Below are 25,891 nucleotides of genomic sequence, written 5' to 3' on the forward strand. Positions count from 1 at the left end.
CCAGTGGAAGGGGCTCTCGGGGGTCCTTCCTCAGGAAGGCAGAGTCCCAGGGACCAGCTCCCTGTGGAGCCATCTCTGCTCCCGTGGAGTCTCCTGCAGGCCAGCAGCAGCTGCAGCGGGGGAGCGAGCGAGCGAGCGCAGGAAGCCAGGCGGCGTGGGAGCGCCTGGGAACCACGGGGAGTTCTTGCCGGTGCTCCGGCTGGCTGCACACCCAAGGTGGCCTGTCCCAAGTATCCTGCTAGGTTTAGAGGACAGACCCGCTCACATGTAGAATGAGAGCTCTTCCAACCGACCTCAGGACCAGAAAGCCCCACGATGGCCTCGAGTTGCAGGGGCCAGTGAGTCAGGCCAGTTGCATGCTGTGGGCCGGGCCAGCCATGAGAGGTCAGAAGAGGGAGGGAAGTGCCACCTGCCAGGGGTCTGGGGGAGTCCACCTCAGGCGTCTGTAAAGTGAGGCCTTTTCAGCTCAGGTCCCTGTAGTCCTACAGCTGGGACAGCAAAGGCATCCCGGTGAGCCTGGTCTGGACTCCCAGCCAAGCAGCAGGTGGGACCTTGGCAGCTGGGCCTGGTGTCAGCCACCAGTGGTTCAACCAGCCACCCCCACCACACTTGCTCGGCACAGCTCACCATTTGAGAAACACTGGGGAGGCTCTGCGGCCAGTCCAAAGACTACTTCAAGGCCAGGACTAGTCAGGACACCCACCCTGAGGCCTCTCAGCCAGGCTTCCGGCAGCCGCCCCCTGGGCATGGTGGCTGGTGTCCTGCCCATCTGGGGCTCTGTTCTGCACCACAAGACAGGGGTCCAATCCAGCACCAGGAGCGGCTCAGGGTCAGAGGCAGGCCTTGGACAGGACAGCAGCCAGCCAGAGGACACGAGGGCAGCGAGAAGTAACGTGACAGTGTCAGGATACAGAGGAGAGGGCCCCAGGGGAGCCACACCAGGCAAAAGCCCCTCCCCATGGTGACAGAGCAGGCGAAGCAAAGCCCCAGAGGTGCCATCTGTCCCAGCCATAGCCGGGAGGGAACTCCAAGCCAAGCAGGTGTGCTGAATGTTAATTCTTTGGTCCCCGCCAAACCAAGGTGTGGCTGCCTGCTTGGGGGCCTCCAGGACGCGGTGAGAAGCCCCCTTGCCCAGGCCACTGGCCTCCTAAATCTAGCAAATCCTTTCACTTACACTTAAGCACACTAAGGACAACTTCGGCCCTGCCCCAGCTCTGCTGTCCCAGGCTGTTCCCGTGAGGAGGAGCCCTGCTCCCGATTCTGCCCTGCATATGGAGTGCTCACACACCTCAAAGGGTTACTAGTAAACCAGGTGGAGATGCTGTTTGGAGGGCGTGTCCCCTACCCCTCCAGGACTGAGGGACCTTCTGTTTGCTTCTCTCTTCAAGTGTGTTTTCCTAGTGCTGGAGGAGATGCCTGGGAGGGCAGGTGGGTGGGAAGGAGCAGGGGAGCAAAGCAACCGGGGCTCTGCAAAGGGTCATCCAATGACCCCACTTGCTCCAACTCTGAGCTGGGTCTGGGGGTGGGGCCGAGGACACTACACTAACAGTGGGTCTGAACCTCCTCTGCAAGCAGCATGTTACAGGCTCTGGAATCATTTTGGGAGGTTTGAACGCCTGCATGACCCACTGCACACGAGGGTTCGAGCCCTGCTACTGCACAGAGGCTCTGTTTACACGTGGGGCTGGAAGCTTCTACTGGAAGGGGCACTGGGGCACTCTGGTCCAGGCCTGGACTTGGGAGGCTTCAGTGACAGAACCATGCTCTTTCCCTCACTCTCCGCAAGTGCAGGGCCCTCCCCGCCTCAGACCACAGCTCCACCTGGCCTTGGCCCATCTCCAAATCCATGACAGAATGTCACAAAATGTATGAGTTTGTGAGTGGGTACCTGTATGAGAGAGCATGTTGAGTGTGCACAGTAGGGGCTGCAGGAGTGGGTAGAGTGTGTGCAAGACCCTGGCCCTCCAGTCCCCCCGGCCCTTACCTCCGCTCGTTGCCAAACAGACGGGCCACCTCTTCCCTGCCAGGGCTCCGGGCCCGAGTCCTGCGCTCCAGCCGCCTTCTCTCCACCTGGAAGGCTTCTCGGTGGCTGATCCTGATGGCCTTAGGGACGTCGGCCAGGGTGGCATACTGCCTGCTGGCTTTAAAGGCATAGGCACGCCCCAGTCTCTCTGCTCCCCGCCCCCCAGCACTGCCGGAGTCCACATGGGCAGGGGGATGGCTGGCCACATCCAAGGAGTTGAAGGAGCTGCTGCAGACGGTTCGGGCAGGGAACTGAGGACCTGGGGGAGGAAGGGGATGGCCAGGCTTGCAGGAGGGTGGGCTGGAGTCGCTGTACCTGTTGGTGGGGGCGCCCGGGCTGGGCGGGGAGAGCGGCGGGGGCAGCTGCTGCTCCTCGGCCTTCACATCCTGCTTGGTTTTCTCCAGGGAGAAGTAGCCGCTCTCCACCCGGACTTTGCGGCCACAGTCCACGCGGTCACCACTTGTGGTGCTCTCCTCTGGAAGACGAGGGACAAGGGACGTGCTCAGCCTGCTGCCACCTCTGGTTCTACGACCCTTGGAGAAGGCACGCAGGTCCAAGGCCACCCTAGGGCAGAGCCCTTTCCCAGGAAAGGAACAGGGCATCCTTACCTGCCTCTCCCTAATGGGTACCTCTCTGCCAGATGGCCAGGGGTCCCTGAGCTCTAGTCTGGGGGCTCAGCTGGGACAACAGGATCCCCAAGAAGGGACATCCCACCAACAACCACTTCCCACTGAACACCAAGGAGAACCTAGGGAACGTGGTTAACACTCCACACTGCACTGCAGGGGGCGCGGTTCAATTCCCTGGTTGGGGAACTGAGATCCCCAATACCACACAGCCAAGCTGGAAACCGAGTACATCATGACAGAGAGCGCATCACGAGAGGCCGTGCAGCCTCTCAGTGCATTGTTATGGGCAGGGAGGCCACCCAGGAGGAGCAGAGGAAAGGCAAATCCTGGATGTGGTGGGCACCCACAGTGGGGGAGTACCGAGCGGCTTTTGCCCAGAGCCTGAACAAGGTGCATCTTGCCTGAGTGAGCACAGTCTCGGCTGTCCATGTGTCTTTAGTGGACAGATGGAAACAAGGAAGCTGGCCTGTCATGCAGAGCCCTCTAGGCCTGGACAACAGAGACCAAGTGCTGCCCTGCTCTGCTCAGACAACTGCAAGTCCTGGAAGGAGACATGTGGTCGTGCCAGCTGTTCCTGCCAGCTGTTCCCCTGCTTCAGCCAGTGCCTGGGCAGGGTGCATCAGTGGGAGAAGGACTGGACAGCCTTTGATGCTGCTCACAGGACACAGTGGGCTTCAGATAACCAGGCCTTGAACACAGAGCAGCCACGGGGAGCAGAGGCTCCTTTGGACACAGAGCTCACTGCAGAGCATCCCGATTCTCATGACACCAGGCTGGGGCACGGGAGCAACTGAAGGCTGGTGGGCCAGCAGACACACAGGGGCACCTGAGCCCCAGCACCTGCTTGCCCTGTCAGGAGGCCCAAACTAGTGCTGGGAGGTGGGGTACCAAGACATGCAGGCACGGTGGCCACCCTGGCTACCACTTACCATCTCTGCCCTCAAGCCCTGGCTCCCTCAGGGTGCTGGCCACAGGAGGCTGGCCCTGGCTGGGACTCTGAGCTGGACTCAGGCTGCTCCCGTCTGGCTGGTCCTTGGCCCTCATTTCTTCCTGCCAGAGTGTGGACTTGGTGGTGGGGACTTTCTCAGCACTGGGGATGCTGCTGCTGCTGCTGGTGACAGCCATCTTGGCCGGCCCTGGCTCCTGCAGGGTAGAGTGGTGTCCATGCAAGCCGGGAAGCACCCTGCCCGAGCCAGCGCACGGGTCTGGGCTGCCCGAGTACCTGGCTACCAAGGTCAACTGCAGTGTCAGAGGCCCAGATGCCAGGAAGCAAGGTTTTGCACATCCCGGCTGGGCTGGAAGCTTTCTTTCTTTCTTCTGCAGCCCCGGCCAGTACCCAAAGCCTCTAGGCATGCAGAATGGGAGCCTGGAGCCCAGGTGGGAGCCCAAGCTGCAGCTGGTGCTGCCCCAAGGGACAGCATTTGTGTACGAGGTACTTAGCCAAAGCATACAGAGGACTGTAACTCCACACTGTAAGCCTATGGCATCTGCTCACGCCCCGGACCCGAGCTCCCGCCCACCCAGGCACTGGGGTGCCTGCTCCTGACCTGCCACTAGCAGGATGGCTCTGGGCACCCCTCAAAGTGAGGCACATCTTGGCGGTCCTTCCCCAAAACAGACTGCCTGCTGGGCTCTGACTAGCACCACACCTTCCAGTCCTCACCAGCCACCCCAAAAGCTCCTACAAGGGGAGCTCACCTAGGCTGAGAGGAGGTGGCAACCCACATTCACAGGGCCAATAAGAGGCAGAGTGGGGCTTTGAGCATTTGGCACCCCCAGGGGCCTCTGGGAGAGGAGGACCCAGGATGGGGTGTGCCTGTTGGGTGGGCACCTGTGTCCACAGTGAGACAGCCAGCACTTTGCCTAGTCCAGAACTTCCTCAGTTCCACAAGGGTCTCGGGCCTCCTGGGACAGATGAAGCTGGGATGGCTCTCCCGCAGACCCGGGAACGCCTAACACCCCTTCTGTCACAGCCATCAGTAGCCCTGCTTCCCTGGCTGGAGACTCCTGAGTGCTCTGAGCCACCATGGAAGAGGTAGGGTCCTGGAAGAACGTGGCTTCTGACGGTTCCCCAAGGCTCCAACAGAACCAGCTCCAACGACCCCAGGACACCAGCCCCGAGGCCCCGAGCCTGTGGTCAGCGGCGCCCTGGCTCCACACCCAGCAGCCACGCTGCCCTGAGCAGAGGTCTCTCTGGGTGGCCTGCTGTGCCTCCACAATAACCTGGGGCCCACGCTCTGAGGCCAGCACCCCCGCCAGTGCTGGCAATGTGGGGGTGGGCGTGGTGCCATGTGGCCCTGGCCCCTGGCTCTGTGGGCGTTACCTGGAGACCATGCTTGACGAGTCCGTCCCCTCCGTGGAGGGGGACTGGACCAAGGGACATAGAGGCTGCCAACATGGGCTGTAAAGGAAGGGCAGCACTGTGCCCGTGAGAGTAGGGCCCTGGCACATGCACTCCTTCCTGATGCTGGGGTGAACCCAGCACTGGGCCGGGTGCTGGTGAGGATCTCCAAGAGGAAACTCCAGGCCTGAGATGTGAGGGTCAGTGACAGGGCTTCCTAGCACCAGGTGGTTCCAGGCCTGCTTCCTGGGCCCCTGACCTTCTTAGGACTCAGCCCAGAGGAACAGGGCCCTGGAGGTGCTAAGATCCATGGTGAGTCTCCCGTGGTAGCCATGCTGTCTCCTGCCTGTGTGCCCAGCCTCGCCACATCAGCAGGGGCAGTGGGGCAGGGCAGGGGCTGGTTTCTGGGTAGCTACTTCTCTCCTCTAGAGCACATGGGTGGAAAGCAGACCTGGCAGGGGCGGGGCCAGGGCCACACAGCACCACGCCCACCCTCCACACTGCCACCACTGGTGGGGGTGCTGGCGCTCATACCGACAGAGCCCTGGCACCCGTGCAAGGCAGGGGAAAGGCCCAGGGCTGTCAGTACCATAAAGAAGCCAGCTGAGAGCAAAGAGACAATGGGGCAGGAAGGGAGGCCCAGTCAAGGGGCTTCTGCAGCCTCCACATGCTAAGCAGGCCCCTTGTGACCAAGTTTCCCACAGAAAGCCACTTTTTCTACCCTGGGGCATGGCAGCTGAGCAGAGGGCCAGTAAGAAGGAGGGTTCTGACCCAGAGCGGGCAGGGCAGCAGGTCCCAACAGGTAAACAAGATGCCTGAGAAGAGGTGGCAGCTCATAGCAAATGTTTGGGCCTGTAGTGGGTCGGACCAGGGCCTGACTGGAGCCTCAATCACAGAGAGAGGCCTGCTGTTTTACACATCCCTGAAAAAGACCAAGTAGCAGGGGCCAAGAGCCCAAGTGGGTGAGCAGACGGAGGAGCCAGCCTCCTACAGCTCCGCCCAAGGATGTGTGCCCCTAGCCTGCACACCAGGCTGGGTGAACACGCAGCCCCGAGCCTTACCCAAGTCCCAGCTCTGGAGTCTAGGGAGATGGAGAGGGGAACCCCTGGTCACACACTGAGTGGACGACCACTCCTCTTTAGGCATCTGGGTACCAGGACGCCCTTCCTCAAACAGCCAGAGAAGGAAAAGGGTCCTGGGAACCGATGCCTCTCAGGCTCCAGCTCTATAGGTCTGGGCTAGCCTGTCTCCCCACTGCTCTGGGCTCTGCTGCAACCCAGCCCCCAGCCGAGGGGTTGTCCGCTCTCCCCCACAGCCCCATTCTCGACCTCCCTCTGGTCTGAGGGGTGCCTGCACACTCCATGGCCCCACCTCCCAGATGCCTGAACATCCTCTTTGAAGCAGGACCCTGGGCCCCCTGCCTGCCTGGATTCCTGGAGGGCAGGGTACAGCAAAGGGACACTCCCAGGCCCGTTAAGTCTGACCCGAAACTCTGGGGCAATGAGAAAAAGGCTAGGTTTGGGGTCTTGGGTTCTTCTCTCTATAGAGGCCCCTAAGGCATTAGCCTTTCCTCCCAGGCTCCATCTCAGGTTGCTGAGGGGGCTGGCCCAGAGACCCCCAGCTCTCCTCTGGAGAGGCCCCACATCCCTCCTCAAGACTGACTCATGGGGTCAGTCCCGGATGAAAACTCATGGATGCCAGAAACCCGCAGCCTCTGGCATGATGCTCAGGGAACCAGAAGCTGAGCAAAGGAGGCTGGGGCCCTCCATGCCCCAGGGGCCAAGATAACCTCTGGCAAGTGGGTGATGTCCCCACTCAGAGTGTGAAGCAACACTGAGGGGAGAGGGCGTTCATGGGGCTGGGGACAGCGGAGAAGACCTCCTAGTCTGGCTGGAGTACCTCCTGCTGTGCAGCTGCCCAATTTAGAGGCAAGAGCTCTGCCCGACACTGCTCCTGAGGCATCACTGTGGAAACATATGCAACGCTAAACACTGTGATCCCACCTGGGGTTCTCTCAAGCTAGAAGTTTTGGGGATTTCCTGTCTGCTGTTTCCTAGCAGGAAGCTGCACCTTGCGTTTCCGGGAATGACTGCGATTGCATTTTGCCCACGTTCTGCCAGGGACACTACCTTCCAAGAGGGTGTCAGCCTGGGATCCCCTCAGGGTGGGTGGGCAGAGAGCAGATAAGGACCGTTGGCTGAGAGCAGGCCAAGGAAGTCTGAGGGGCGTGCAGGGAGAGGGACTCTGGCCAGGCACACCACCCTGTCCTGCCCATGCTGCCCCTCCGGGAAGCCCAGAGGAGCCAGCAGGGACTGCTGAGCCCAGGGGTCGCCAGGTCCTTCACGGGAGTACTGTCAGGTTCTGGGGCTTCTGAGACGCCAACAGGCCCCGGGTCTGCATCCTATTCCCTCGCAAGGGTGTGGGGGGCTCAGGTACACAAGGCAAGGGCGCTGTCCCAGGGAAACGTGGAGCAGAGGGTGCACGTTCACAGATGATCGACTGTTCCAATGAATGGGGCTGGGGCGCTGACCCTCCAAGCAGTCAGATATCCAGCACGACCTAGGCTGGCCCACTGTACCCACAGTTCCACATCCATGAATTCAACCAATTAGAGGACCGTGCAGTCCTGCGGGATTTACTACTGAAAACAATCCACACAAGTGGACTCCCAGAGTGCAAGCCTGTGTAGCTCCAGGGTCACTGTACTGAGCACCAGGAGGGGCCTGGCACTTTGGCCACTGTTCACAGTAATCTGAGAACTCGATTTCAACAGGCCCATTTCACAAATCAGTCCACTGAGGCCCTGAGCCCTTCTGGTGCCCTGAGCCCCTGCAGACCAGCCAGCGGAGGGAAGCCCTGGACCCAGGGGACTGCCCCAGCCACCTCCCACTCTGGCCTCGTGGGAGCTGGTAGGAGCATAGAATTAAGGCTGTGCCAGTGCTCTCCATTTATGGTTACCCTGAGAGCCCCTCGCGGCCAGGCACTGCAGGACCACTCCTCCTGGCCCCCTGCCCAGCCTGCTGTCTGTAGAACTGTCTGTGTGGAAGGTGGAACTGAACTGAGCCTCTCCTCCCAGCATGCTCTTGGCTCCCAGCAATTGGCGGGACGGTCGGGGGGAGGGATGGGCACTGTGCAGTGACGCCTCTGGGGGCAGCCCCACAGCAGGCCAACCTCTCCAAGTGGGGGTCCTGCCCTGGGGCTTGCAGAGGACCATGCAGAAGGCAGCCCACAGACTCGGAGAAGGAAAGTGAAGACCCCGGGGCTGGGGGCTGCCTCAGCCCTGGCATCACCCCTTCCTTCCCTTGCCCCCAATTCTAGGCTGGGTCCTGAATGCCCCAAACTCCCAGGGCACTTTTTCTTTGCCCCAGCTCCACCGAGGGGATGCCTCACCTGTGGTGTGGGGGGCTCCACCTTCCGCTTCTTCTTCTGGTTCTGCTTGTTGGTCCTGGGATAGACTGTGAGCATCTCTAGCCACCTGGGAGAGAGGAGGGTATGGCACCAGTCAGACCAGAGCTGCCACTCCGGGGCAGGAAGTGCCAGCAGCACAGCTGGGACACGCACAGGCTGACCACTGGCCTGGTAAGGCCTTGGCACTGTTTTTGTTGCCAGCCTTCCTCTGGGGCTGAGACTCCACTCTAAAATCGCCCTCCTGGAGCGTGGCTGGCCGGCACAGACACACCGTGACTGGGAAACCCCGAGGACCACTGGGGCAAGAGCCTGGCAGCTGTTGCCAAACTCTCCCACAGTGGCCACCCTGGGCGCCGTGCAGCTGACCTCCCGCACTCTGGAGGGGCTCACCTCTGGGCCCAAACCGCACCGTGAGGGTGCCCGTCGGGGCACCTTGGGAACGCGGCTGGGAAAGGCCTAGCGGAACTGCCCAGGGACCAACACCAGGGCCCACACACTGGAAGGTCCACTCTGGACCAGCAGCAGGGAAGGCAGGGAGGAGCATGGCCTCAGATCTGGGTCTCCTCCCCTCAAACCAAGACCCAGGCGGCTCCTAGCCCTTAGGGATTTGGCCTCTCATCTCTGGAACCAGGGGGGTACTGCTTGCCTCTCTGGAGCTCTGTAGTAGCTGGGAAGGTCACAGCGAGGGGAAAGAGAAGGTGTGGTGGGAGGAGGAGGTGTGGAGGGGGGGAAGGGCGGTGCTCTCTCCACAGGGGACAGTACTGCAGGGGATGCTGGGCCAACTCTGCCCAGACACAAGGGTCTGTGTGGGCCTGCAGCCAGCCTGTGACAAGAGCCTGCTGGCAATAGCTGAACTGCTAAGGAAGGCAGGGTCTGCACCACCAGCATACTGGCTGAGGCAGCAGTAAAGACCAGCACCCAAGCCCAGGGCAGGAAGAAGGGTGTATATTTAGTTCTCAGAGGTGGCCCTTTAGTGTATTTGTGTGTGGGATGACACTGGGGTGGCTATGCTGTTGGCAGCTGGGAGAGGGGCTGCATGTGGAGTGCACCCCTCCAGCAGCGGAGCTGAGGCCCAGTTAGCTGAGAGCAGGGGTTCTCGGCCTGACAGCGCACGAGTGCACTGCACGAGGAGATCTGAGCAAAGGCTCTGCTCCCAGGGCCCCGAAGCCAGGAGGTGACGACGGCTCACTCTGCACAGGAGCAGACGGGCAGGCTCCAAGGGCTCACCCACGTACCCTGAGGAGTTCGAGTGCTTGTGGGTTAACAGACTTGCTTTCTAGCCTGCCAAAGGGAACAAATTTCCTTTGCAAAGTTCACACCAAGGACCCTGCCTGCAGAGGGCCCGTCTCCAAGCTCTACCTGGGAGGGGAAAAGAGACTGCTTGTGAAGTCACGTCATCCTCCAGGGCCTGGGAACAGGGCTGCAGCAGGCATGTGCAAAGCAGTCAGGGAGCCCTGCGCCCATGAACACTGGTCCTGTCACTCTTGACTAGTAACACTACCAAGCTGGGCAAACCTGTGTGCCTCACACGACAGGGCCTTGAGGGGGAAGGAGAGAAGACCTGCACCACGGCCACACAGCTGACTGGAGAGAGCTCCTGAAGCCCCTGCCAAGCGCCAGAGGGAGGTCCCGTCAGAGGCCAGACCGTGTGGTGCTGACCTGGGCCCCAGCTCCCATACTCCTAGTGCCCTGGGACCTTAGACACCCCTCCTGTGCTACGTCACCCAGACCCCTCCCAACTCGGGTGTGTGTGTGTGTGTGTGTGTGATGCCAAATCTCCTTGAGGAGTCTGGTTGGGCAGTGGGACCTCAGCCAAGGGTGCCTGCCAGACAGGCCATGGCAGCAGGTGTGAACCAGGACCCATGAGTGGCTCTGCTGCCGCTCGTGCCTGGGGAGATCAGGTTCCCTTCATCTCTGGCCTCCCATCTCCAGCTGCAGAACCACTGACATTGGAGGAGGGAATGGCAAACCATGTCAGCATTCTTGCCATGAGAACCGCATGAACAGTATGAAGAGGCAAAAAGATATGACAACGAAAGATGAACTCCCCAGGTCGGTAGGTGCCCAATATGCTACTGGAGAAGAGGAGAGAAATAGCTCCAGAAGGAATGAAAAGGCTACGCCAAAGTGGAAACAGCACCTAGTTGTGGATGTGACTGATGGTGAAAGTAAACTCTGATGCTGTAAAGAACAATACTGTGTAGGAACCTGGAATGTTAGGTCCATGAATCAAGGTAAATTGGAAGTGGTCAAACAGGAGATGGCAAGAGTGAACACTGACATCTTAGGAATCAGTGAACTAAAATGGACAGCAACAGGCAAATTTAGTTCAGAGGACCCCTGAATCTACTACTGCAGGCAGTGATCCCTTAGAAGAAAAGGACCAGCACTCAGAGTCAACAAGAGAGTCTGAAACGCAGTACACTGGTGCAGTCTCAAAAATGACAGAATGATCTCGATTCGTTTCCAAGGCAAACCATTCAATATCATACTAAATCCAAGCATATGCCCCAACCAGTAATGCTGAAGAAGCTGATGTTGAACGGTTATATGAAGACCCAGAAGATCTTCTAGAACTAACACCAAAAAGAGATATCCTTTTCATCATAGGGGACTGGAACGCAAAAGTATGAAATCAAGAGACACCTGGAATAAAAAGCAAGTTTGACCTTGGAGTACAAAACGAAGCAGGGCAAAGGCTAACAGAGTTTTGCCAAGAAAACACACTGGTCACAGCAAACACCTTCTTCCAATAACACACAAGATGACTCTATGTATGAACATCACCAGATGGTCGATACCGAAATCAGACTGATTATATTCTTCGCAGACAAAGATGGAGAAGCTCTATACAATCAGCAAAAACAAGACCGGGGAACTGACTGTGGCTCAGATCATGAACTCCCTATTGCAAAATTTAGACTTAAATTGAACAAAGGAGGGAAAACCACTACACCATTCAGGTATAAATCAAATCCCTTACGCTTACACAGTGTAAGTGACAAATAGATTCACGGGATTAGATTTGATAGAGTGTCTGAAGAACTATGGACAGAGGTTCCTAACACTATAGTGATCAAAATCATTTTCAAGAAAAAGAAATGCAAAAAGGCAAAATGGTTCTCTGAGGAGGGCTTAAAAATAGCTGAGAAAAGAAGAGAAGTGAAAAGCAAAGAAGATAAAGAAAAATATACCTATCTGAATGCAGAGTTCCAAAGAATAACAAGGAGAGAGAAGAAAGCCTTCCTAAGTGAACAATGCAAACAAATAGAGGAAAACAACAGAATGGGAAAGACTAAAGACCTCTTCAAAAAAATCAGAGATACCAAGGGAACATTTCATGCAAAGATAAGCACAATAAAGGACAAAAATGGAACAAACCTAACAGAAACAGAAGATATTAAGAAGAGGTGGCAAGAATACACAGAAAAGTGAAAGTGTCAGTCACTTGGTCATGTCCAACTCTTTTCAACTCCACGAACTGTAGCCCGCCAGGCTCCACTGTCCATGGAATTCTCCAGGCAAGAATACTGGAGTGGGTTGCTGTTCCCTCCTCCAGGAGATCTTCCCGACCCAGGGATTGAACCCACGTCTCTTATGTCTCCTGCATTGGCAAGCATGTTCTTTACCACTGGCACCACCTGGGAAGCCGAGAATACACAGAACTATCACAAAAAAGATCTTAATGACCCAGATAGCCACAGTGGTGTAATCACTCACCTAGAGCCAGACATCTTGGAGTGCAAAGTCAAGTGGACCTTAGGAAGCATCACTACGAACAAGGCTAGTGGAGAGCTGAACTATTTCAAATCCTAAAAGATGATGCTGTAAAAGTGCTGTACTCAATATGCCAACAAATTTGGAAAACTCAGCAGTGGCCACAGGACTGGAAAAGGTCAGTTTTCATTCCAATCCCAAAGAAGGGCAATGCCAAAGAATGCTCAAACTACTGCACAAGTGCACTCATTTCACATGCTAGCAAGGTCATGCTCAAAATCCTTCAAGCTAGGCTTCAACAGTACGTGACCCGAAAAACTACAGATGTACAAGCTCTGGATTTAGAAAAGGCAGAGGAACCGGAGATCAAACTGCCAACATCTGTTGGATCACCAAAAAAGTAAGAGAATTCCAGAAAAACATCTACTTCTGCTTTACTGACTTCACTAAAGCCTTGGACTGTGTGGATCACAACAAACTAGAATATTCTTAATGAGAATACCAGACCACGTGACCTGCCTCCTGAGAAACCTGTATGCAGGACAAGAAGCAACAGCTCAAACTAGACATGGAACAACAGACCTGTTCCAAATCAGGAAAAAAGTACGTCAAGGCTGTATATTGTCACCCCGCTTATTTAACTTATATGCAGAGCACATCGTGTGAAATGCCATACTGGATGAAGCATAAGCTGGAATCAAGATTGCTGGGAGAAATATCAACAACCTCAGATATGCAGGTGATACCACGCTTATGGCAGAAAGTAAAGAGGAACTAAAGAGCCTCTTGACGAAGGTGAAAGAGTGAAAAAGCTGGCTTAAAATAACATTCAAAACACTAAGATCAGGGCATCCTGTCCCATCACTTCATGGCAAATAGGGGAACAATGGAAACAGTGACAGACTTTATTTTCTTTGGCTCCAAAATCCCTGCAGACAACGACTGCAGCCATGAAATTAAAAGATGCTTGCTCCTTAGAAGAAAAGCTATGACCAACCTAGATAGCATATTAAAAATCAGAGACATTACTCTGCCGACAAAGGTCTGTATAGTCAGATTTTTCCAGTAGTCATGTATGGATGTGAGAGTTGGACCATAAAGAAGGCTGAGTGCTGAAGAATTGATGCTTTGAAATTGTGGTGCTGGAGAAGACTCTTGAGAGTCCTTTGGACTGCAAGGAGATCAAATCAGTCAACCCTAAAGGAAATCAGTCCTGAATATTCATGGGAAGGACTGATGCTGATAAACTCCAATACTTTGGCCACCTGATGTGAAGAACTGACTCATTGGAAAAGACCCTGATGCTGAGAAAGACTTAAGGCAGGAGGAGAAAGGGACAACAGAGGATGAGATGGTTGGGTGGCATCACCGACGCAATGGACATGAGTTTGAATAGGCTCCAGGAGTTTGCGGTGGACAAGGAAGTCTGGCGTGCTGCAGACCATGGTGTCTTAAGAGTTGGACGTGACTGAGAGACTGAACAACAACGAAAATGCTTTACACTCTTAAAATCCATGACATCCTAAGAGGAGGATTAAAGCGAGACAGTGAAACTGGTCCTCTTGTCTGCCCCTGGCGTTAGAAACAAAATCCTGCCTCTCCCCACAGGAGGATGACTAGCAGGGAGCTGGCACCCCAGGAAGAAGCCACCCACCCCTCAGCAGCATGGGTCTGGCCCCCGTTCCACACCCACCTCAGTGAAAATGAGATCTCACTTCCTTCCACAGCAGCCGTGGCCAGCTGCAGCTGATGGGGCCCCAAAGCCCAGCCCATCGCTCACCGTTTCCCGAACGCAAGGTGCCTGATGTCCTAATTCCTTCTCCTCCTTGCGCAGTAATCAGCCCAGCCCCTCAACCCAGGGAGTTTATTTCCTCCTTTGCACCTTAGAGAATGACAAGTTTCTCCATGACCCAGTGCCCAAGCTCCTGGTTGGGCCAGGGCCACCTGCTCGCTGTCACGCACCATGTCACACAGCTGTGCAGCTGCGTGCACAGAAGAGCAGGGCCCCCAGGAGGCAGATGTGACAGGGCTCAAAGCACGGAGCTCAGCCCCCTGAGCTGGCAGCTGCCTGGAAATCTGGGTCCCTCTACTTTCCAGGGCTTCTCCCAGCCTCCACCCAGGGCATGCTGGAGGTGGGGGGTGGGATGGCCCAGAACTCTGCTGTGTCCATGCAGACAAGAAAAGCAGTGCGTGTGGGCACCCTGTGGTGACTCCTGAGTGCAGACACGGGGGTCATCAGGGAGACACGGCCTCTGCTCCAGGGCTGACCGCTGGCTGAGGAGGACAACACACTTGGGCAAACCCCAGCCTTCACAAGCGCCAGCTGACAGAGCCACATGCCTCGTGGGGAAGGCCTCCTGGGGGCCGCACTGGAGGGTGAAGGGAGGGCAGGCGAGAGGCAGCAGGGGGTATGCATGGCCAGCAGCTCAGAGCTGCAGTGCATGGGCTGCAGGAGGGGCCTGGGCAGGGCCCCAGGGCCTTTCAGGCAGGAGGCCAGTGAGGCTGGATCTCTGGAGATCGAGCCCCTCGTGGCTGAGTGAGAGGAGGCCAGAGTGAGGTGAGGATGGACTGGAGACCAGAGAGAGGCCTGGAAGATGCGCTGAGCCAGCAGAGGGAGGTGGCAGGGGAGTGAGGCGTGCAGGGGCAGCGGGGCAACTGTGGGCAGGGATGAAGCAGAGATGGACGGAGAGGAACTCAGCAGACACAAGGCGCAGACAGTCCGAGGACCCGGGCAGGTGAGGCACCTCGCTCAATACACATGTAGAAACTCACCCACTGATGATCTCCTTGGTCTCGGCCCGGATGAAGTGCTCCTTCTCGGGGGTCAGAATGCACAGGGAGAACTTCTGGCCCGTCCGGCCCTCCCCGTCCACCACATCTGTGCACTGGTTCATGTTGATGGTGCCCTGTGGGAGGGTTGTGGGCTGCAAGAGGAAGGCAGGGCAGGAGTCACTCTAGGGGCAGAGGGAACATCCCTGTCTCCCCAGGTCCTTCCGGACCCTCTTGGCTTCTCCATAAGCACTGGGACCTCACAGCTGTGCAGACCCCCCTGCCACGCAGAGCATGGGGGTGGGCTGCCTCAGTCTGGCCCTCACAGCCCCGCGTCCTACTGACCCACCCCGGGGGAGAGCGGTGACAGGCCTGCTCTCCTCAGAGGACAGTCAGCTTCACGTTCCTTCCCACTAAAGAACAGCCCATGAGTGCTGGGGGAGGGCGGGGGCTGTGTGTGGGGAATAGGCAGCAGACGCCTCTTGAGGACAGCGGGGGTGACAGAGGCAGCCGGGAGCCTGGTCTCAGAGGGTGGCTGATCCAGAAAGCAGTGAGAAAAGCTACAGGAGGTGGTTTTGAAATTGCAAGGCTATTTTTAAAGGCTAGGAGGGGCCAGAGAGAAGCACACCTTGAAGGCGGACTGTGGGGCAGGCAGACTGGAGCCTCGCACCTGGGGTCGTCAGAGGTAGGCCTCCTTCAGGGCTGCCTGGCCAGGGCTGGGACAAATTATAGCACTTCCCCCCTTTTCTCAGTCAAAGCTGTGAGACACTGACATTAGGGAGAGAAATCCAAAAACAAGATGCTGAGCGGATGAGTGAGGACCCTCCTGGAACACAAGGAGGCTTTGGGGAAGGAGGCAGGGGGCTGTGGCAGCCACCACACCAGGCCGAAGACTCTGTGAAGGGAGGGGAGCCCAAGCTCTCACTCCCACCCCACCTCCACCTCCACAAGGAGCCCGTCCCAAGGGCCCAGCACTTCCCGGCTGGTCCTGGAGAAGCAGCAGGGGCAGAAAAGGCCCACAGTAGTGCCTAGGTTCCCTTCCACCAGCCAGTCCCCTGCTGCAACACAGAGGAAGGGGATCTGGTCTGAAGATGAGATGCCGAGCTCTGCTGACCCATCACCAAGCCAGTTCCCTTTTTGTCCACTGGGGCGCCACCCAGGAGCCAGACCCCAGAGGTGGTGGCTTTCCGGAGTCCTCGCCCTGACACAGCCGCCAGCTCGCAGGGTCACTGCAAGGCAGGGGGTAAGTTCCCCACTCCAAGAAGCCTTTCCGTGGGGCCTCTGGGATCCGCCCGTCCTCCTGGGGCCCAGCTCAGGACAGAGGCAGCAGGGCAGGAGGGCAGCCATGTGCCCACAGAAGAGCATGCACCCTCACTGAGTGTTCTAAGTGTGTCCTGTCTCAGAAGTGCCCCCAGGTGGGCATGAGAGAGGGAGCCACACCCACACCAAGCTGAGCGCTTCCCAAGTGAAGTAAAGCCTTGTAGCACCTCTCCTGGAGGCTCCTGGCCAGCCCTTAAGCTGGAGAAGGGAGCCTGGTGGGTGGTCCTCAACCAAGCAGCTGACAAGGGTGGTGGCCCAGGTCCCCCACCTCCCTCTGGATGAGCGCTGTCTTTCCCACCTTCCTGCCTCAGCTCTAGGCCCTGGCTTCCTTCCCCCACATTGTGCCAGTGCCCAGTAGAACCCTCCCTGGGTGGTGATCTCTGCCCTCTCCAAAGGCAGACTCCCTCAGGCAGGACACTTGATCCCCACTGGCCCCAACAAAACACACGGCCTCTCTGAGGCAGGGGCCACAGGAAGGACCAGGGAGGGCACCATGTGGAGCGAGGCACAAGCGTTAAGAGCGGGCAGGCCCAGCGCTCTGCTCTCCTCCCCTTCCCTCATGCTGCCGGTGCAGGTGCATGGCCCTGATGAGTTACCTGTGTTACACGCAAGCAACACACACAGGTAAGTTCAGCGGGGGCCATAAAGTACAGCATCAGAAGCTCCAGCGTTCTCTCCTCACTGGAGCACCTAGAGGGCCCCGGGCGACACACGCTCCTCTTCAGAGGTCACTGCTCCAGGGCTCAGGGCCCAAGGTGCTCCCTGGTCCCTCTGCACAGTGAGAGCTCCCTGCCAGCCCCGCAGCTCCGTGTGGCAACAGGACTCAGGCACCAACTGTACCCTGAGACTTTTGGCAATCTCTCCATGATAGAAAGTTTGTAGAAGGGCCACGAAAGGCAGAGACGTGACAGGTGAGGGCTGAAGGGCACGAGCCTCTCTCTACCACCTCTAAGCCAGGATCACCCAGTTATAGTCTCTCCCATCCCTCCTTAAATATGACCTCCCATGAGGCAGGTGTGACCTCATCCTGTCACACACAGAGAAGGGGGAGCAAGAGACAGGAAGCCTGGGAAACCTGTCCAGGCTCACAGGGGCCAGGCCTTCTGGCCTCAACAGCGCCCCCACCCCAAGCCGGGGAAGCAGCAGCACGGGAACATCCACACAGGCCCTTCCCTGCTAGACTTCAGCGTGCCTCCCATACAGCACAGACTAACCCGGCACTACCCGATGGCTCTGTGGCTCAGACTGTCCTGGCCTTGACCATGTGGCCTACCAGCATGCACACGTCCCACTGTTTGCAGGGCAAGGTGCCCCAGGCTCAGCTTGTATGTACCTACCCTGATCCTACTGCTACTAAGTCGCTTCAGTCGTGTCCGACTCTGTGCGACCCCATAGACGGCAGCCCACCAGGCTCCCCCGTCCCTGGAATTCTCCAGGCAAGAACACTGGAGTGGGTTGCCATTCCCTGATCCTAGAATCGGCCATTTCTCAAGGATCCCTGGTTCCTTTCACTGGAGAACAGAATTAGAAATCAATACTGAGGAACCAGGTATGCTCGTTGCTTTCGGGCGTTGCTGCCTCCAGGCCTTCTCAGATGACAGACAAGGAAACACAGGTGCGTATAACCTGTGCAGTCACGTCTGCATTCACCACCCCCCGCCCCCCACCTATTCCTATCTATCAACTGCAGGATCTCTCTCTCCTGACCGTGTCTCTGAAGCTAAACACACTGGTCTCCTCCACTTGAATCCAGGACCACGTGGATCATTCCAGCCTCTCCTCTCGCCTGCCTGGGCCCCAGCACACCCAAGTGGCCCAGACTGTGAACCAGTGCTCCATGGGCAACTTCACCACTGTGCACAAGGCACCCAGCACGATCCCTTCTCCTTCAGCTGTACAGACTCCACTCACGTCCAAGGGCACCACTACCTTACACACCCGCACCTGGACTCTACAGGGAAGTCCTGGGGAAGAACCCATCACAGCTCCTTGTATCTGAGATCCCTGTGGGGGAGCAGACACTAGTTCTACACTTCCTGCCTCTAGCACGAGTTTCGGAGCCCTCTCTTCCAGGGCATGTTGGGTAAAGAGGGAGGGAGGGCAGGCACAGAGGGGAAAGGCCAGGGGCTCAAGGAACCTCCTAGCAGAAGCCATTCTTCCAGCCGAGAGAGCTGTGAGAGCAGAGCTGCTCACAGAGGGGGGTGGGCCCTAGCACGCAGGCAGCGTGGCCTGCTGTGGAGATGCATGCCCAGCTCTGGTCTGCAGGGCGCCATGCCTGGGGGAAGGCAGTGCTGCTCTGCCCAGCGGCTCCAGGCAGACTGGGAGAGAGCACACCATCGTCTGCTATGGGTGGGCTGGAAGCCACGCAGCTGCTGGGGCCGTGGCACTCAGCAAACCCTCCTGCAGGGCCCCCTGCTCATTCTGGTGCTGAAAGACCCCCGATGCTGAGGTCTGAAGCAGCCAGAACAGACTCTTGGGGACCAGGAACCACCAGAGAGGCTGGAGAGAAGGCGAAAGGTCCTAAGCTGTAAGGCCTGAGTGCTTAATGTGATGGTTTTCAACTTTTGCTGAATAATGGAATGACCCGGAAAGGTAACTAAATGGAGGTTCCACGCCCAGATTTAAACTCTCTGGGGGTGCGGCTTGGGCATCAGAATTACCAAAAAGCCCCTTCACGCATCTAACGCCGAGGCTGGGAACAACCGCCTGGAGGGGACACCAGTCTGCTCACTGCCACAGCAGGCCCAGCACCACGGACTGGATGGCCCAGGCCCTGGCCGGCTGCACTAGGTCACTAGGCAGCTCGTGGCTGGGCCAAAGAGGACCTGATGAAAGTATAACAGAGGGGAGAGGAGAGAGAAAACACAGCTGCTGCGAGCCTGCTGCGGGTGAGGGACAGCAGGGTTCACAGAGGGGGGGCACGCCTGGGGACATCGTATCGTCAGGCCCCAGCACCCACAAAGGCCCTGCCAGCCGCAGTGAGAGAGAAAACGGAACCTCAGGCAACCTCCTGAGGGGAGGAGGAGGGACACGGGTCCTCTCCTTGGTGACCCTGTGAGGCCCTCGACCAACCGGGAAGGTGAGGGCATGGTGGGGCTGCCACACATCCTGTGATGAGAGGAGAGTGCCGTCCCCACACCGCACACAGGCAGAGGCCCCCGCCTCGACCCTCCGGCCCTGAGCGCCAGGTCCACCTCCTCTGGCTCTGACCCAGTGTGAGCATCCGGGTGGAACATAGAATGGGGGGAGCTTGTTGCCACACAGAGCATGCAGGCGGGTCACGTGGGCACATACACCCTTCCTGTCAACCACGCTGCTGACACACACACACATACACACCCCTGTCAACCACGCTGCTGACACACACAGACACACACACCCCTCCTGTCAACCATGCTGCTGACACACACACACACACACACCCCTCCTGTCAACCACGCTGCTGACACACGCAGACACACACACACACCCCTCCTGTCAGCCATGCTGCTCACACACCCCTCCTGTCAACCACGCTGCTGACACACAGACACACACACCCCTCCTGTCAACCATGCTGACACACGCACGCGCACACCCCCCCTCCTGTCAACCATGCTGACACACACACACACACCCTCCTGTCAACCACGCTAGTGACACACACAGACACACAACCCCTCTCCTGTCAACCATGCTGCTCACACACGCGTGTGCACACACACACACCCTGTCAACCACGCTGCTGACACACACACACACACCCCTCCTGTCAACCATGCTGACACACGCACACGCACACCCCCCTCCTGTCAACCATGCTGACACACACACACACACACCCCTCCTGTCAACCATGCTGACACACGCACACGCACACCCCCCCTCCTGTCAACCACGCTGCTGACACACAGACACACACACCCCTCCTGTCAACCATGCTGACATATGCACGCGCACACCCCACCTCCTGTCAACCATGCTGACACACACACACCCCCTCCTGTCAACCATGCTGCTCACACACGCGTGCACACACACCCTCCTGTCAACCATGCTGCTCACACACGCGTGTGCACACACACACACCCTCCTGTCAACCACGCTGCTGACACAGACACACACACCCCTCCTGTCAACCATGCTGACACACGCACACGCACACACCCCCTCCTGTCAGCCATGCTGACACACACACACACACACCCCTCCTGTCAACCACGCTGCTGACACACGCAGACACACATACACACCCCTCCTGTCAACCATGCTGCTCACACACCCCTCCTGTCAACCACGCTGACACACAGACACACACACCCCTCCTGTCAACCATGCTGACACACGCACGCGCACACACCCCCCTCCTGTCAACCACACTGCTGACACACACACCCTCCTCCTGTCAACCACGCTAGTGACACACACAGACACACAACCCCTCTCCTGTCAACCATGCTGCTCACACACGCGTGTGCACACACACACACCCTCCTGTCAACCACGCTGCTGACACACACACACCCCTCCTGTCAACCACGCTGCTGACACACACACACACACACACCCCTCCTGTCAACCACACTGTTCACACACAAACACACACCCGTCAACCACGCTGCTCACACAGACACACACATACCCCTCCTGTTAACCACGCTGCTCACATACGCACGCACACACACACACACACACCAACACACACCCCCTCCTGTCAACCACGCTGCTGAGCCTTGAAACCAAGTGGCGCTGGTGCTACTACAGAATATGGCTAGGCAGGACCCACCCAAGGTGGGTGCCCAAAGGACTTCAAATAACCTTTTAATGGAGAAATTCTTTGATTTATTCCAAGAATCCACACAATCGAGAAAGTCTGCTCTGAGCTCACACCACATCAGAAGTCACTGGGTCTCCCCTGCTGTCCAAGTTTTAGAGCACAGGGGAGCAGAGCAGTAATGAGAGTATCCAGCAGGGGACTCCCAGCCTGGACACAGGCCGGGCATGGCCACGGCCCCTCAACCCTCCCCATGCCCCCCAGGGACCCCAGGCTCCAGGGACACTTGGGTGCCCACAGGCATCCACCTGCAGCAACAGTGCAGGTCCAGGGCACACATGCTGTGAGCCTGGGGCTGACATCCCCAACCCATATCAGGACAGGCCTGTGCCCAAATGCCATGGTGCTGAGCAACACATCCCGCCCTCCCATCTCTGACCCACAAAACCTGGCTGCAGGACTGAAGCTGCGTCCCATACAGGCTCCTAGGCTCCTTCCCAGGGATCTGTGGGGCTCATAAGCAGAGGGGCTGGAGCCTCCCAGAGTGAGTCCAGAGCCCTGGAACAAGCACCCTGTTCTTCCCAGACTCAAATGCTTCTCCACAGTCCACAAGAGAACCCACAAGCACCAACCCTCTCCCTCTCAGGGTAGGAAGCCTGGAGCACATCAATGCCGATGCCCTCCTGCTTAAACTTCCCAACAGTGAGAGAAGGAGACAAACCTCCAGAGAGAAGGGGCTTGACAGCAAGGTTCTCTGCCTCATTCTCTGCTTGCAAAGACTTCCCTGCCCAACAAGGGCTGTGAGAAGCTGAGGCCTGGCAGGCTGATGGGGCCTCATCTAAGAAAGGACGCTCTCACTTACCTCTCCTCCTGGAAACTCCCACCGAGGGCTTGGAGGTGTGCACTTCCTGGGCCCCGCACTGACCCGGTGGCGTGTTAAGGTCCACCGTTATAATCTGTTCCCGCCTCACCTCCTCCAGGCCCAGCTCTCCTGCCCCACCCCCATCCCTGGAGCCCCGCCACTGCCACTGGCTCTCCCAGCACCCACACCTGGTTCCTAACAGCAGATGTCTGCCCCCAGCAAAACCTCAGAGAAGCCGCTCACGGAGGCCTGGGAGCACCCGAGTTCTCTGGACCCATCAGCTGCCTGGGGACACAGAGGACGGGGAGGGAGAGGTGCTGCCAGCAGACGCTGCCCAGCCATAAAGGGGTGCACCCTGGAGATGTGTGTTCTGTCCCGCCCCTGCCCTCCTGGGTCTCCTGGACCCATCAGGACCCTGCGGTGGGGGCTGTCACCACTGCAGAAAATAATTTCAAAAACAAGGAAACATACACAACTGGAGTCCCTATTGTTGTCCATGCTACTGTCAAAATGGTTCTAAAATTTGTTTCTTTTTAAAAAAACACAGAAAATACACACTTCAAAAAAATCTAGATGTACTATTTCAAGACATTCATCTCTTAATTAGGCAACAGATGTCCTTAAACCTGAGAGGAAGGGGCTCCTTTGGGGAAGCAGGCCTTTGTTTGACAGCAGAGCCAGACCCTCCCCCACCTCGCCCCTGCAGCGAGACAGGAGGGCGGCAGGAAGACAGGCCATGGAGCTGCAGTCTCGTCCAGAGCGTCCAGTATCCACGCTCATCCTGAAAAGCACTGCTCCTTTCCCCACACCACTGAGAACATGTGATGTAGTGAGGCTACAGAAGTGACCAGTCAGCTAACAGGCGGAGCTGGAAGTCAGCCCACACACAACAACCCAGGTGTTTTCTGACAAGCTGCTTGAGGACGGGCCAATTCAGTTTCATTTCATTTTGACGAGTTCCGAGAGGGGAACTGCTGCTGCTGCTAAGTCGCTTCAGTCGTGTCCGACTGTGCAACCCCATAGACGGCAGCCCACCAGGCTCCTCCATCCCTGGGATTCTCCAGGCAAGAACACTGGAGTGGGCTGCCATAGCCTTCTCCATCCAAGAGGGGAAAGTGAAAGTGAAGTCGCTCATTCGTGTCCGACTCTTTGCGACTCCACAGACTGTAGTCTACCAGGCTCCTCCCTCCATGGGATTCTCCAGGCAAGAGTACTGGAGTGGGTTGCCATTTCCTTCTCCAGGGGATCTTCCCGACCCAGGGATCGAACCCTCTCTGCATTCCAGGCAGACGCTTTAACCTCTCAGCCACCAGAAAAGTGCAGCCTAAAACAAGCCGTGAGCCTGGGCGGCCTGTGTTGGTGCTGTACTCTTCCTGGCCAGGCTGATGACGCTTTGGACAACCTGGACCTCCAGGCAGAGTCCCTCCAGGATGCAGGGACACAGGTCTCCAGCCTAACTGGCCATCACCCTACACCCAGGACGCTGCAGGGCACTGGCAGAGCCTGGCCAGCGTCACTGGAGGGCCTCTTTATGAACTGAACGTTACTGTCTCCTCAAAACTCCTTCGCTAAAGCCCTACCCCTAATGACCCGGTGCCGGGAAGCAGGGTCTCTGGGAGGTCCTCTCTGCTCTCCACCACCTGAGGACACAGGAGCAGTCTGGGACCTGGAAGACAGCTCTCACCAGACAGCTCTTGCCAGAACCCGGCCATGCTGCACACAGATCTTGGACTTGAGAAATAAACCGTGTTGTTTGTTAAGCCACAGCAGCCCAGATGGAGCTCAGCCCCCACTGCAGCACCCCTGAAGATGGGTGCCCCTGCAGAAGGCCATCCACTCTGCCCTCTGCTGAGGGCTGAGCAACAGGCTGGAAGCAGAGACGTGATGCCCAGCGGGAGTAACTCTGATCAAGGAAACCAGAAAGGGCATCTCATCATATAAACCCCAGAAGTTCCTATCAGAGAATTTTCTGAATTGTCGTATTATCATCTCATCTTTGTGCTGTCCTGTTCTCCCAAAATCTGTACAACGAGTATGTTACTTTTATGATTGGGAAAAACAGTTGTAACAGCAAACAGTTTTTGTGGCATTTGCTCCCCTGCGTATGACCACTCCCCTTGGTTTCAAGATCCAATCCAGTCTTTACATATTTTTAATTGTCTACATTTTAGCCACAGATTTGCTGCATTTTAAGAAATCTTAATCAGCAAATTCAAAGTTATAAGAAAAGCAAATGTAGGGGCACTTTTCACACCAGGATACAGGGCAGTAGGTTTAGACTTCTCTGTGGGAACCAGTAAAGGTGCAGTCTGGGGCAGCAATGGAAGAGAGGGTGTCCATTCTTCCTGCGGGGGCAGTCCCTGTCCTCCCGTGACTGGGCAGGAGCTTGGAAGGAAAGGGCCTGTGAGGAAGAGGAGGGAAGAGAGGGAGGGCTGAGAAGCAAATGGCTTTCAGCTGGCCCCAAGCTTGCAAGGCTTGTGCCTTTGACATGGCTATTTTTGGGTTTCTGAGTGGGGAGAAAAAAAGAAATTCTTCCCACCACAGCCGAGCTTGGCAGCCCCTTTGCCCTGGCTCCCCTCCCTGCCCCTCCCCCCTCCACAGCCCCTCTGGGATGGAGGAGGCCCACCCTGGAGTAATTCTCTCCCCCAGCTACCCCTTACTACCCCCATGCTCTGAGGAGGATTGGGAGGCCTCACCCACTTGCCTGTCTCTTTCTACGGAGCTGAGAAAACAGGGGAATAAATGAAGCCTCAATTAGGCACGCATCCAGGGTTTGGGGGTTGGGGGAGGGGCCGAGGCTCCAGCCCAATCCAGGAATGCCTGAGAAAGCTGCAGGAGTCTCCACAGCCTCCCAGGGTGGAGGCTTCCCATAGACTCCTTTTTGGTCCACACTGACCAGGCGGGCAGGGGCCTGGGAGACCAGCCTCACTCCCACAGCAACTCACTGCAGGAGGCCCGCCGGCTGCAGAAGGCTGGCCTCCCTCCACCACCCCACGCGGGCTCCTTTTCCCCCGCCTTTCTTCCTCTCTGGTGCCCTTCCCAGAGCAGGCGGCAGGACCCTCAGAGTGTGGACCCAGACCCAGGCGGGTGGCAGCCCTCCAGGCCGAACAAAGGCAGTTTTCCCCTTTTAACTGTGGAAACCCAGCGTTTCTTATTTATTCCACTCTGAGCCTAGAAAGAGCAATGAAACGGGGATCTTATTTCTTCCCCGGGGGAGGGGTTGGGGGGAGTGAGGCGGATTCTGTAGGGAGGAGACTGGAGACTGGGCAGGAAGAAGCTCTGTACGGATATTTTTAGAGCATGGGAATTAAGCAAGCAGGGACATTCTGGGGCCGGAAACCTTTGTCTCTGTCCAACTCTGAAAGGCCAGTGGGTGATGGAGAGAAGAGCCTGGGGCGACGCGCGGCAGGCAGGGAGGGTGCCTCGGACTCCAGGGAAAAGGAAGCAAGCAGGAGCAGAGGGCTCTGCAGCCCCCTCCAACCCCACCCCACCCCTCCAGGCTGTTGCCACGCTTTATAAGCCAGGCAGATGTCATGGCTACTCAGCAGCTTTGTGGCAAGGAGCAGTGGTGCCCGGCTCTTGGCAGCGCCGCCCCTCAGTTGCCTGCTCCAGTCCCCTAGCTCTCAGAAGCATGGGGAGGTGCAAGAGGCCAAGGTGTGATGCCAACCACTCCAACTTCCTTTGCTGCTGGTTCTGGTCTGACTGTGGAGGAATGAAATGGAAGCTAAAATAAGGCTTTTCAGTTATCATCAGGGTTCCAATGCATCAGGCTGTCTCAGTTCTTTAAGACTATAAATATGGTCTAACCATCTGTGGGGTGCCTCACTCAGAAAGCACCCCTCTACAACCTCCAGGACAACCACACAAATCTGGGGGATCCGGACATGGAGGGAGGAAAATGGAGAGGACACCCTCCTCCCAGCTGAGGAGCACGGAGTTTCCAGAGCACAATCTGGCAGTAACTATCAACTGCCTCAAGACGGTTCACAGCCTGGACCCAGCAACTCTGCTTCTGGGATCGTCGGCTGAACCATTATACTGAGAGAGAAGGAAAGGAAGAGAGTAGGGA

General features: G+C 57.3%; 1 protein-coding gene across 4 annotated transcripts in view; it reads right to left on the minus strand.

The window, feature by feature from the left end:
- MPRIP (myosin phosphatase Rho interacting protein) overlaps positions 1-25,891 on the minus strand; it is a 91,749-nt gene that overhangs the window by 29,215 nt on the left and 36,643 nt on the right. For 3 of the 4 annotated variants that reach the window (XM_069543062.1, XM_069543063.1, XM_069543064.1), the window contains exons 4-7: positions 14,891-15,042; positions 8,384-8,468; positions 3,582-3,795; positions 2,339-2,498 (exon numbers count right to left, since the gene is read on the minus strand). In XM_069543062.1, the coding sequence (XP_069399163.1) occupies positions 2,339-2,498; positions 3,582-3,795; positions 8,384-8,468; positions 14,891-15,042 (611 nt within the window). Of the gene's footprint in view, positions 1-1,984; positions 2,499-3,581; positions 3,796-8,383; positions 8,469-14,890; positions 15,043-25,891 lie in introns of all 4 variants that reach the window. The other variant, XM_069543065.1, reaches the window with a different exon arrangement.

Source organism: Ovis canadensis, chromosome 11 (assembly GCF_042477335.2).
Source record: "Ovis canadensis isolate MfBH-ARS-UI-01 breed Bighorn chromosome 11, ARS-UI_OviCan_v2, whole genome shotgun sequence".
Taxonomy (NCBI): Eukaryota; Metazoa; Chordata; class Mammalia; order Artiodactyla; family Bovidae; genus Ovis; species Ovis canadensis.